The following is a 13,511-nucleotide window of genomic DNA, read 5'->3' as shown; positions in this document are numbered from 1 at the left end:
TGTGTTGCGAGATTTTTATTAAGCTAACACTTGACAACCAGGATCTCGCTTGTAATTTTTCATTCATAAATGTTGCAAAAATGGAATCATTAACAGAATGATTTCCCTGGGGGTAGGGGTGGTGGTGACCACATGTTCAGATTGGCCCTGGTCCCCTGGAACCAAGCTGGTGCCATTCACCAGCTGTCTGGCAGCCTCTGCAAAGCACCCCCAGTTAGCTTCCTCCGGGCTGCCTGTCCACCGCCACCAGGATGGCACCACCAGCAGGTCTCCAGCCCCCATCCCTACAGGACACCATCCAGGGAAAGGACGCTCTGCTTGGATACTGGGCAAGGCTCTTCAGGGTCCAACGAGGCCCAAGAAGAGTAGCTTACACTCCTTAGCACTTACTGCTTAATATGTGAGTTGCTTAGTACTTACTGTGTGCCACTTTGTATGTGTTATCTCACTGTACCCCCAAACCTGGCCGGGCCAGAGGCACTGCTATCATCCCCATCTAACAGAGGGGGAAGCGGGCAGGCACATGGTTCAGTGTCACACAACTTGGAAATGACAAGGCCGGAATTTAAATCTGGTTCCCCCTTACGCCAGGGCCCCTCCGCTCACCATTTACTTCAATGAACATATGGTTTGAGGATTGGAGCTGGGTCAGTCCTGGGATATAATGTCATCACTGTTACTACCATGCTGCTGCAGCTTAAAATCAATCAAGGGCGAGCGAAACTTGAGAGATCAAGTGACGCTACTGAAATAACCTTAACTAGGAATCAAGGGCCACACAGGCTCTATACCCCATTACTGGCTGGATGCTGCTCTAGCCCCGTCGCTTACAAGAAGCTGCTAACTAACCTTGAAGAGTGGGGTCCTGGGGACGATATGCTGGGACGCTAATCTCAGCTTTCTTTCTAATCCCGGGCAAGACACGGAACCCCTCTGGGCCTCAGTTTCCTTATCTGGTAATAATAACAGAACCTCCCTCTTTGGGCTGTCATGAAGATGAAATGAAATAAAACATGTAAAACGCTCGAAGCCACATAGAGCCCACAATGAGTATTAATGGTAATTATTTGTACCAGTCAGAGTTTACCGGCAAGATGCTTTATACCTGAGTTTCCCCGTAAGTGAAATAAAATCCTGAAAGCATGTCTCATGCAGACCTCCTTGTGGTAGGCACTCGGAAATGTTCATTCGTTTTCCTCTTCCCAGTGTAGCATTCCCACGTGGTCCCCTGAGACCTGTCTCCCATGTTATAAAGAGAGACGCCCCCTCACTCCCCAGCCCAGCGACCTCACAGGCAGGTCATGTCAGAGCCAGAGCAGGCAAACAGCCCGGCTGCATGGGAGGTAACCTGGGGCCTACTTATAGTTCCAGCTTTTGAAAAGCCTCATACCTCCCCTAAGCCTCGGCTTCCTTATTTATTCAACCTATCGTAATCTCAGCAAGTGTGTTACAGATAGCACGCTGCATGTTAGCGATGCAAAGGTAGATAAAGTACAGTCCCTGGCTTCAAAGAACACACATTCTAGTTAAAGATAGAGGCCTTGACTTCGGTATAGGCAACGCACAGGTGGCCCCAAGGAGGGAGCCATCAGACTTTCTGAGGCAGGGCAAGGAAAGATCCAGAGAAGACAGGGCCTGGTGCTGAGTCTTACAGGTGAATGGGAGTTCCCCAGGCAGAACCAGAGGAAAGGTATTCCAGCAAGTGCAGAGGCTTAGGGATGCAAAACGAGGAACTGTAAATAATTAATTATGGCCCAGTACAGGGTGCATCTAGGGGAGTGGCAGCAAAACAGGATAACATCATCCCCACTTCCCTTGCAGGATTTCTGTGAGGCTTGATGAAAGCAATGCCTTGAAACCCTGGAAGGGACACCATGTTACAGAAATGTCATGTATGATTGTCAGGAGTACTCTAGCAAGGCTCCTGGTGGTACTAATTTCACCCATTTCCCAGCATGAGAGCTCTGAATATTAATTCTTCTGTTACCGCCACCTTACCTCCTCCCTCTCTCCCCTGAGAGAAGACAAACAGGAGTTAGTATTGATCTGGGTGGAGAGGTGGGAGGGAGGAATGAGAAGAAAAGTGTCCAGCTCTTTCTTTCAATTACCGCAGATCTTTTGAAAGCCCCTTACCTGAAATGTTTCTCATGTCATAAAAGAGTTCAGTTCTTTATTGGCCCAAAAGAAACCTTAACCCTAAAACCATGACATTTTAGACGTTCTTGACCATAACCCATGGTAAGAAATACATTTTATACCATAATCCATCACACACACACACACACACACACACACACACACACAGAGAGTTATAAAATAGTGTCAGTTACAATCTCCAAATTGATTTCATTTCTTGACACTTTGAAAACACCTACAGTTTGAAAAACACCACCCTAAGAGACAGGAAGGTTCATGGAAGATTTCAAAAGTGTAATTCACAAATCCCTTCAACTTTTCTTTTCTTTTGCATTTCAAGTCATTGCAAAACAGAAGCAAGTCCAGCCCATTTTCTGGGAAACAAATCGCCCGTATGCAAGTTCACTTGGTGCTGTGCTGATGGTACAGGAGAGGTTTCCATGTGGGGGAGGAGGGAGTGGGGGCAGGGGAGGGGGGGGCGTTCCTTGTGTGTTGGTTGCTGCAGATGATTAACATGTTAATGAGCAGAATTCCAAAACACAGGACTCTCTCTTGGGCAGGGCCAGGGTGCCCTGTGGAAAGTAAGATCCTATGTCCCCAATGCCTTTTCAAAGAGAACCTTCAATAAACCTTCTTTCACGTAAAGGGCCCATCACACTTCATAACCCAGGAGTGAGCAAGCATTCTGCCCCAGGGCTGCTGAAATGGGAACACGATGACTAGATGCCTTTCCAATCATGCACAGATTTAAAATTCACAGCACCATCCTCACAGCCTCCACCTCCCTCAACGAGGAAAGAATCTGCTCCCTATCCAGCTCTGCATGCCTTCGTGTCCGACCAGAATCCTAAAGCTGGAGAGAAACACAAAGGTCTTCTGGTCTACCTCTCTCCTTCCAGAGAGGATGGCCCACTACACTTTTCCAGCTCACAGTTGAACTATTTTCCCATGTACCACAACATGCATCTGTGCTCCTAAGGGCTTTCCTTACGGTACTGCAAAAGCTTTAGATGTTTCTACCATCACACTTTTTAAAAATATATATTTTATTGACTTTTTACAGAGAGGAGAGAGAATCATCAACCAGCTGCCTCCTGCACACTCCCCACCGGGGACGTGCCCGCAACCAATGTACATGCCCTTGACAGGAATCAAACCTGGGACCCTTCAGTCTGCAGATTGATGCTCTATCCACTGAGCCAAACCGGTTTTGGCTACCATCACACTTTTGATTATACTGTTTCTCCTACTTAAAATGTTTTCTTTCCTTCCCATACAAACTCCATTTATTTTTCCAGATCACATCCCAAGCGCTCTAAGAAGTCTTCCCCAAATTCTACAGACCTCTCCATCCCTCCCCCTTTCTCTGAAATGAATTCATGTAACCTTTTGCCTCTTAGTTGCTGTTCAACAAACAGTTAATATATAGGCATTGATTGACTTTATAATATTTAAAAGGTGTGTTTATAAGAAAATTTAATCTTAAGTTAAACTTTCTTACAACATACATAGCAAGGAATAAATAGAAAGGTTTAGTATTTTACTATGAAGCTACTTAAATCAGGTAATCATTATAGAAGTAAACATTAAGTTATTAATTTCCATAATGGTAGAACCAGCAACAATAATGGCAGACGCCAGCACTATTGATTTTTATGATATAGTCTCACATAGGAGACACTTGTCTCAGGCAACTGAATTTTTTTCATGTATCAGACAGAGCAACTGAGTGGCTTCCTCCCCGAGCCGGACGCTATAATAGATGCTCTCATGGAAGAAGATTCTGTGCTTGATACACAGTCAATCCACAAAACTATGCATCAGCTTTGATGACTTTTGGTTACAACAGGGTCACTGAATTTTATAATATTGAAAGAACTTAAAGATTATCTGTTCCACCTCAGATAATCTGTTCCATTTCAGATGAGGAAATTTAACCAAAAAAGGTGAGCTAATGTGCTTCAGATCATCTTTGTAGAAAATGACAGAGTTGAAGTTAAAACCCCAAACAAATCTTCTGTTATCCAAAGAAATCAGCTCAAAACCTCAGACCACCTAGCTCTTCAGTTTCACTTCCCCGGCCCCCAGACTTCCCGTCTTCCAGCAGATCCCTCGGTCTGACCAAGGAGGAACTTCCCCAAGTCAACACCAAACTGTCTTCCTCTCATCAACCAATTCCCTGATATTGTTCCATCTCAATGTCACGACTTCTCTTATCCTGCTGGGCAATTTCACTGTTTATTCCAGTGTTTCCCTTACCCAATACCGCACCTACCAAAACCACACGGCTGCTTTATTTTAAACCCTTCCGTATGGTCCAGACAAACTTACCTACGAATCCAAAGCTCGTGACTATGACCACATCGCCACAAGTTCTACTCTCTCCACCTAGGATTACAGAAGTTTCTTCTATCTCATGCTGCATGTGAATATCATATGCTAAAAACGTTAAATTTTCTCCATAATCGGGCAGGTAGTTGCTCAAGACACACAGCCAAGCAAACGATTATGTTGGTAAGTTAAGCAGGAAAAGCATCAGAGTCCATTCACACTACCAGTAAATAACAAGCTTTACTCTTTACCTAAAATATACTCTCTCGCTCAAGAGCGGAACCATAGGTTAACCGACCCCCCCCCCCCCCTTTTCTTATTGTTTTCTATGTTCTTGTCAAGACACTAAAAGAAGGAGGCAGTCAAAGCAGAAGACAGGACAAAGATGAGACCCATAAAAAGTCCAAGCAACCAAAAGTAGTTGCAGAGTGTGTGTTAAACATGTGGACTCCAAAGGCCGACTGGCCATCTTGGATTCACTGTTAACAGCTAAATAGCCGTGGGCATACTGCTTGAACTCTCTGCTTAGTTTCCTCATCTGGAAAACAGGATGATAGTAGTACCTACCTCACAGGGTGGCCATGAGCATTAAATCAGTTCATATATGTAAAATACTTAGGACAACGTGTGACACATATGAAACACTACAAAATATTAGTTGACTAATCCTTAGCTGATTAGGCTCAGTGGATAGAGTGTCAGCCTATGGACTGAAAAGTCCCAGGCTAGAACCCAGTCAAAGGTGCATACCTTGGTTGCAGGTTCCCCGGCCTGGTCGGGGTACATGCAGGAGGCAACCAAACAATGCTTCTTTCTCACATCAATGTTTCTCTGTCTCTCTCTCACCTTTCCACTTTCTCTAAAAATCAATGGGAAACTATCTTTGGGTGAGGATTAACAATAATAATAATTATTATTATTATATATATATATATAAATATTAATTAACAAAAATAAATCCTGAGTTGGAAGTTATTTTAACTATCACGTTGTGTGTCTGCTGATCTGCAAATCTTACTAGCAGTTTTAGGGCATAGGAACATTATGATGGTTCCCACACCACACTGCGGACACCCTATATCCTCTAATGTGGATTGTTTCCTGAGAGCTCAGCTTTTAATTCCTTCACATTGGGACTTGCCCGGAATATACTCCTGGGTCTCTCACTAACAGTCCCCATTGCTGCAGCCATAGGGAGGAAAGGCCTTCTAACTTCAAATGCAAGGCCTGAGAAACCACAAAGGTGTCTGCCCACACATCCCAAATCTGCAACCCAGGTCTGGAATTGGGGGACAACAAGCCATCTACCACAGAAGAAGCAAAACGAAGGGAACTTTCTTTGCACCGAATGTGTCTTCATGGTACAAGGCTCACAGGTCAAAGCAAACTTCCCAAGTTGTCCGAAATCCTCCCCTCCATTTCCTTATTCATTTTGCTCAGATCAAGCTCTTGGCTACACTAAATCCAGTCTTCTCCAGGTCAGCATAGTAACACCGCTCTGCTAAACCCCATAAGCTCATTGGACTCTGTCTCTCAGGAGGACTCCATTGCTGATACTGCCTATCCTCCAGGGCTTCCCGCTCTTGGCTTCTGGGCCACCACATTCTCCGGGGATTTCTGGCTATTCCTCTGGGGCTCTTCTCTGGCTGTTCCCTGCCTCCCCTCCTCCTCACATTGGAGTGTCCTGAGGCTCATCCTGGGTCCTCTTCTCATCTCATCCAGCATTTTTTCCCTCAGTGACTCTCCAATATAGATCTCTAGCTCATGCCTATTCCTGAACTCCTCATTCATACATCCAACTGCCTACTCAGTGACTCCACTGAGATGTCTAATAGGACCCTTCACTTAGTTTGTCCCAAACCAAACTCCTGACCTTGCCCCCAGTCTCCGCCTCTCTGTCTTCCCCACCTCAGTAAATAACACACTCCACCTTCCCCTCCTCTTCTCACTTCCTTTATACCTTACCAGCCAGCAAATCCTATCAACTCTACCTTTAGAAACATCCAGAGTCTGACCAGACCTCATCACCTCCAATCTGCCCTCTGGTCCTAGCACTATCATCCCTCCTGAGTACTGAAGTACCTTCATAAGAAATTCTCTCACTTTTGCCCTTGCCCTATTGTAGTGTTTTATCAAAACAGCAGCCACAGAGAGGCCATTAAAACCTAAGTAAGAGCATGGCATAGTCCTAAATAATCTCAGTTGCCCCAATCTACCCTCAGGTCTCTGACCCAATCCCCTCCTACTCTCCCCAGTTCACGCCACTCCAGCCACGCTGGCCTCCTTCTGTTCAGGCCCCTTCTGCTTGGAACGCCTTCCCCTCCCCATGAGCTTGGCTCCCTCAACATCTTCACATATCTGCTCAAAAGTCATCCTCTAGATGGAACCGGCTCTCACAGTGTTTTTTAAAACTGCAAACTATACCTGCTTAGCCTCATCTCCCTTCCCTGCTGTAATTTTCCAGTAAGAGTCATCAACCTCTTATTTTATGTCATTTTAAATTTTTTGTACAATTATTTTATTTCTCCCTATTAGAATACTCATTTTGTCTCCCCCTACTAGGCAGGTGGAGAGTTATACCTGTCCTTGCTCACTGCTGCAATCCTACTACCTGTAGGTGCCTTATATACAGCACATACTCAATAAATGTGTGCTGAATGGATGGGAAGAATGACTCCCTGGGCTCTCCTTACCTAAGACAGTCATCACTGTCTTCATTAGCTTCATGGGGGTCCTCCGGCGGCTGATGGAGCCACTGGTATGTGGGGACAAGACGTTGGTTTTCCTCTTGACGTACATGTAGATCCGCAGGTACACCACGACCATGATGAAGAAGGCCACGAGGTTGGACACAGTCCAAAAAATGAGGTAACTCCTGCTATAAATGGGGGCCAGGGAAGAGCAGGTAGAGATGTCACAGAGGCAATTCCAGCCCAGTGTGGGGACCGCCCCCATAAAGATGGCAATGGCCCAGACAAACAAAATGAGCAACGTCACCCTCTTTTTGGTCAGGTTGCTGTGGACCCGCATCCTCATGATTGACATGTGCCTCTCCACGGCAATCACCAGCAAATTGGTCAGGGAGGCGGTCAAGCTAGTGTCCAGGAGCCCCTGGCGGAGAAACCAGCGGTTGACGGTCAAAGTCCTTGAAACGGGGCCAGTGTTGAACATCAGGAATACATAGGCAATTCCGGCAAAGAAATCTGCAGCAGCTAGGTTAGCCAACAGGTAGTAGAAGGGGAAATGAAACTTTCTGTTTTTAATCACCGCTGCGATGACCAGAGAATTAGAAAAGAAAATAAACAGGCAGAAAAATGTTCCAACACATAGAACAATCACGAGCTTCGTTCCTGTCCAGTCATCGGCAGTGGCAGAGTTGCTTTTGTTATAAAAAAAGTCCATCTGCTTATCATAGTGACACTCATTCATTGTGGAGAAGAACTGAACATCCTAGAAAGAAATTTAAAGAAGAAACAAATATCACTCTTTGCAAAATCAATCAATAAACCACCCATTGTCCCTTGTCTGGACAGTTTCTCTCAAGCCTTCCGATCTCAGTAAATGTCCCTGGCTCCAGGGCCCAACTCTGACCTATCACAGCATTTATCTCACATGGGTAATTGTTGTCTGTTTCCCAGGAGAGGTGCAAGTTCAGTGAAGGAGTGTAAACGTCGCCATTATAACCCCAGAACTATTATTCCCTGGCTGCCTCAAGACAGGTCTTTGCTGAATGCTGGCTGACCAGCTGCCTGAATGCATCAATGAATAAATGAATAAATGATCCATGGAGGCAGCAGAAAGTCAAATATTCTGAGCCCTGCAATATCCACTCTGTCCGGGTAATGATTGCAGCACAGCGTATTAATGCTTTCTCCTGGTGGTTTCCAGCTCATTTCTTATTTATGGGTTCTGTTCATTAATCAAAGGCAGGTTGGCAATGCCAGGCACATTCTTGCCAAGATAACGGGTGTTGAGTTACTTTTCACATGACCAAGTGGCTTCCCCAAGAGTTCAATTTTCCACCACTCTGATTCCACTCCTGATCTTGCTTTTGCCATCTTTTGGTTTCAAGTACAATGACAACACTCACTTGACAAGCATGTGGTACAGGCTGGAGACTGGTCTCAAGACTCCTTCCTTGCCTTTTTGTTTACTTCTTTCTTATTCTCTAGTCCAAATTGTACCAATGTGAATCTGTTTGCTGGACTTCCCAACTCAATCATTTGGAGTCAGTTTCCTTCCCTGAGCTCTCTTCCAACACAGTAGCTGGTGGGAGGGCAGGCCTTCATGGGCAAGACTGACATCTGGAGTTCGAACAGACGTCCGAGGATGTGAGAACATAACTGCCAAGCAAGGGCAAATCCTCAGGACACGTGTCAGAAAGTAGACCCCAAACGGTATCAGGCAGACAGGGAAGATACTAATCTCAGCTCTAAGATCTCTTGGACCCCAAAAATGAGGGCTTTTGGCCAAGAAGGGGCTGGCTGGGCACAGGCTCTAAGATTGACTGCCCATCCTCCTATCCACGGTGGGATGTTCTGAGGGTCTGGGAATAGTCATGTAAGGTTCTATCAAGGAAGACCAGGGCTGAAGGTCAGGAAATCTAGTGTCTGGAGAGAATAACCATGGGCTCCCTCACAAGCAGTGAGGCTGCAATGTGTTTGTGGGAGATCCAGTAGGCTCAGGCCCTGAGCAGTTCACTGCCGGGAATGAAGTGGCTCTAACAGCAAACGCTTAATGGAAATCCCCAGCTTTTAAGGATCTTATAAATTCTGTAATCCAATACCACATACAGAATCAGGACAAGCATATCAGATATCAGTTTGAAGTACTACAAAACAGAAATGTATCTTAGGCAGTCGTCTGTTTATTTTCATTTTAATGACATGTGATACCTTTATTTGTTTAATTTCTTTATTGATTAAGGTATTACATATGTGTCCTCTTCCCCCCATTAACCCCCCATCTCCTCCGCTCATGGCCCCTGTCGTGGACATGTGATACCTTTAAATGAATTGGACACATGCCTCTCTGCCATAGCAAATGGAAGGTAAGAATATGACTTTATATACTTAAAATAAACAAACTGAGAGTGGTCTCAAGAGACAAACAGTTCTAGTGCCTTTCCATTACAAAGAAGGGGACTCACTTTTAATAATGCCAAAACAAAAATTACTCTCTTTCTCAGGATTCACCGGTATTTAATTGCCAGTATCAGATAACTTTATACAACAGGACAATGTATCTACACTTTATTGTGATAATTTTCTAAAATTAAAAGTAGAGATATATTTGATCATTTTAATAGCTTCCTGATATTCCAGCTTATGAATATACCACACTTTATTTAACTGATCCCTAAATGCTGGACACTTAGGTTATTTCTAATAGGTTGCTTTTATAAGCAAGGTTACATTCTTGTGCATTAATCTTTATATACTTGGCCAATTATTTCCTTAAGACTAATCCACAGATTTCAAGTTGCAGTAATTTGTATAAATTTATTTACAGGTTTCTGATACATATTGTCAAACTGTCCTTGAGACAGATTGTTTCTAATTCTACTAGTAGAATATGAGTGTTGAGTAGAAGATACTAATCTATAAAATTAAATTTAAATATCCAAGGAAAAAATCAGCTTTCAACAATGTTGAAAGTATATAGAAATTCAAGACAAATAATAAAAAAAATTACATGAGAAATTTTAATGAAGCAATTCATATGTGTCCTTTCACTAATGAAAAAGAATGTATTTTGATTTGCTATTTGCTCTAGATACCTAAGAGAAACACATTTCTAATTTTAAATTATATATCTTTGATTAATTCATCAGCAATGTCAAAATTAATATGTCAGAAAAATGTTGGAAATATAACATTACCAAAAAAACACACACGACACTTTAAGATTTCCCAATTTCCTTTCCAAGGAGTTTTAATGTTTTAGTTTGGGTTCATAAATTTGGTTGCATTTGTAATTACATAATGTCTTAAAACCTCAATGATTTTTACTTCAAAAATCTTCAAATTCAACTTTCCTCCATAAAAGCTGAAATGGCACATTCTTAGACACATTTTAACAAAAACTGTCCTGAGACTGAGAAGTATAATAGTTTTGTCTTACAAAATAGAAAACAGTGATTAGCCAGAACTTCCACCAAGCAGCTCCCTCTCTCTCAGCTTCCAATTCTACTTTTGACTGAAACATATATAGGGAATTGGTTAAAAATATTCCAAGGATAGAATATTGTGTAGCCATTAAAAAATCACATTTACCATGAAGTCATGGTAATATGAGAAAAAAACCATATGCCATTATTTTAATTATAAATAATTATATATTAGGTATATATATATACATATATTTATATACATATATACATACATAAATGTGTGGTATGTTGACTATTTTTTTAAAGATACAGAAAAAAGATAAAAAGTTTCAAAGTGTAATATTAAGAATGGTAGAATTGAGGGTCATTAAAAAAATTCTTTACAGATTTCTCCCGTTTCCAAATTTCTGTAATAAATAGGCTTTTAAATGCTACTTTAAAAATTCTGTCTGAGGAGCACACATTCTATTAATACTTAATGCATTCTACCTTTCTTGATAACTAGTCTGTCTTAAACATCAAAATTAATTTTCAAAGGAAAAAGATTCACCTATGTCCATTATTACTACATTTATCAGCAAAGCACTCTTTAGAGTTTTTCAGTGATAATGAAAATAAAATGGTTTTCTACTTAAAGCTTCATGTAACCATAAAACCTTATATGCTTATAACTAACCAAATCAGGACATCATTTCCCCCAACTCTCCTATAAAACATTTCCTAACGCAATCATCCCAGAGCTCCAAAAATGAATAACTGGAAGTTTTGTAAATTAGTACTTTTGATTTTGTTTCTCCTCTGCCATATGCTGCCAAGCTTGTTGACTGTCCCCAGTACATATCAACTACAGATCATTGTATTTTCTTAGCTGGAAATTACCAAAATCTTTGGTGAACTTACAACAAATGATCAGATTTATCATCTCTTGACCCCTCTCAGACCTTAAGATATGATTCTGTGATCCTCGCCTAAAATACCACTTTCACAGAAATACCTTCTCTGACCAATCCAAAGTAACTTCACACTGAAGCTGTACAACCCCTGGGAGAAAACAGAGGCAGCAAACTCTTTGGCATTTCTCTTAGTAATATCTGTTTGGATAGGACCCCTCGGGCAAGGTCAATAAAAGAAAAATTAAATAAATGCGATTACATATAACCAAAAAGGCTTTGTACAGCAAAGGAAACCATAAACAAAATGAAAAGAAAACCTATAAAATGAGAGGAGATATTCACAAATGACATATATAATAAGGGCTTAATAACCAAAATATACATGAAGCTCATACAATTTAACACCAAAAGACCCAAACAATTCCAATAAAAATTTGGGCAGAGGCCCTGAAGAGACATTGAGATGGCCAAAGACATATGAAAAGATGTTCAGCATCACTAATCATCAGGGAAACTAAAACCACAATCACATATGACCTCACATCTGTCAGAATGGCTACCATGGATAAATCAACAAATAGCAAGTGCTGGTGAGAATGGAGAAAAGGGAACCCTCATACACTGTTGGTGAGGTTATAAATTGGTATGGCTACTATGGAAAACAGTATGGAAGTTCCTCAAAAAATAGAGCTGCCACACAATCTAGCAATTCCACTTCTGGGTACTTATCCAAAGAAAATAAAAACACTAATTCAAAATGATACATGCATCTCTATGTTCATTGCAACATTGCTAGTAATAGCTAAGATAAAATCACAACCCAGATATCCATCAATAGATGAATACAGAAGTGATATATACAAGACGGGGCAAAAGTAGGTTTACAGTTGAGAGTATGAGAAACATTGAGTTTATTCTCAATTCTCAATTATTAATTATATTAATTTCCACAAAGCAACTATAAACCAATTTTTTTGCCCCATGCTGCATATACAGTAGAGTATTATTCAGCAACAAAAAAGAATGAAATCTTACCATTTGCAACGATATGGATCGACAGGGAGTATAGTGCTAAGTCAGACAGAAAAAGACAAATACCATATGCTGTTACATGTGGAATCTAAAAACCCACACACACAAATGAATAAACGAAACAAAACAGAAACAAACCCAGAGATATAGAGAGCAAGCTCATGGTGGCCAAAAGAAAGTGGTGAGTGGAGTAACTCCACAGCTCTCACGACCAGGAAGCCCTGTTGTATCTTCACCAGAGGACTGATCATCTGTTACCTATTTTCTTTTGTGTTTCTGCATTTATAGTCCAGCCCCACCCTAAACCAGTCTGCTCTGGGGGTGCGGGTACCATGCCTTTTATGCTCTGGTTGATAACATCAACATTTGTGGAGTGAATGAATGAATTTCCATCCTACACTATCTCTTCCCCTCACTGAAATGAAAAGGTTCAATTACTAATAAATGCCTTTGCTGACTTACTTCACCCACTAAATATACCAATTAGGAAACTCCTTATTAACTACTTGTTCTTGGCTTAGTTACTATCTCTACTTCATTATTGGTACTGCATGCTTAATTGCTAATATTTGAATGATTACTTTGTGTCTGGTGTCAGAATAAGCATTTCACATTGGTCTCATTCAGTCATCCCAGCAATTATGTACATGCTGTTATTGTAGCCACCTATAATAATAAAAGCATAATATGCTAATTAGGCCAGACAGCCAAATGACCTTCTGGACATCATTCTGGACGTCCTTCTGGATGAAGCTGTAGTGGCGGGGGCTGAGGCAGAGGCAGTTAGGGGCAACCAGGCAGGCAGGTGAGCAGTTAGAGGCTGTTAGGCAGGCAGGCAAGTGGTTAGGAGCCAGCGGTCCTGGACTGCGAGAAGGATGTCCAACTATGTTCCCTGAAGGGTCTGGGATTGCAAGAGGGTGCAGGTTGGGCTGAGGGACCCCCCCCTACCTGACCCAGTGCATGAACTTCATGTACTGGGCCTCTAGTTTTGCAGATAAAGAAACTGA

General features: G+C 42.1%; 2 protein-coding genes across 5 annotated transcripts in view; one reads left to right on the top strand and one right to left on the bottom strand.

Moving 5' to 3' along the window:
- The window catches only part of DNASE2B (deoxyribonuclease 2 beta), a 684,289-nt gene that overhangs the window by 338,385 nt on the left and 332,393 nt on the right, over positions 1-13,511 (top strand). The gene's annotated exons all lie outside the window — the stretch shown is intronic.
- The window catches only part of LPAR3 (lysophosphatidic acid receptor 3), a 77,347-nt gene that overhangs the window by 44,297 nt on the left and 19,539 nt on the right, over positions 1-13,511 (bottom strand). For both annotated transcript variants that reach the window (XM_084872091.1, XM_084872092.1), the window contains exon 2: positions 7,161-7,917. In XM_084872091.1, the coding sequence (XP_084728217.1) occupies positions 7,161-7,896 (736 nt within the window). In that variant the 5' untranslated portion in view covers positions 7,897-7,917. The remainder of the gene's footprint in view (positions 1-7,160; positions 7,918-13,511) is intronic.

The sequence above is a fragment of the Pipistrellus hanaki genome, assembly GCF_964339955.1.
Source record: "Pipistrellus hanaki genome assembly, chromosome: 2".
Lineage (NCBI taxonomy): Eukaryota > Metazoa > Chordata > Mammalia > Chiroptera > Vespertilionidae > Pipistrellus > Pipistrellus hanaki.
The sequence above is the reverse complement of the archived record's forward strand: the minus strand, read 5'-3'. Positions and strand labels throughout refer to the sequence as shown.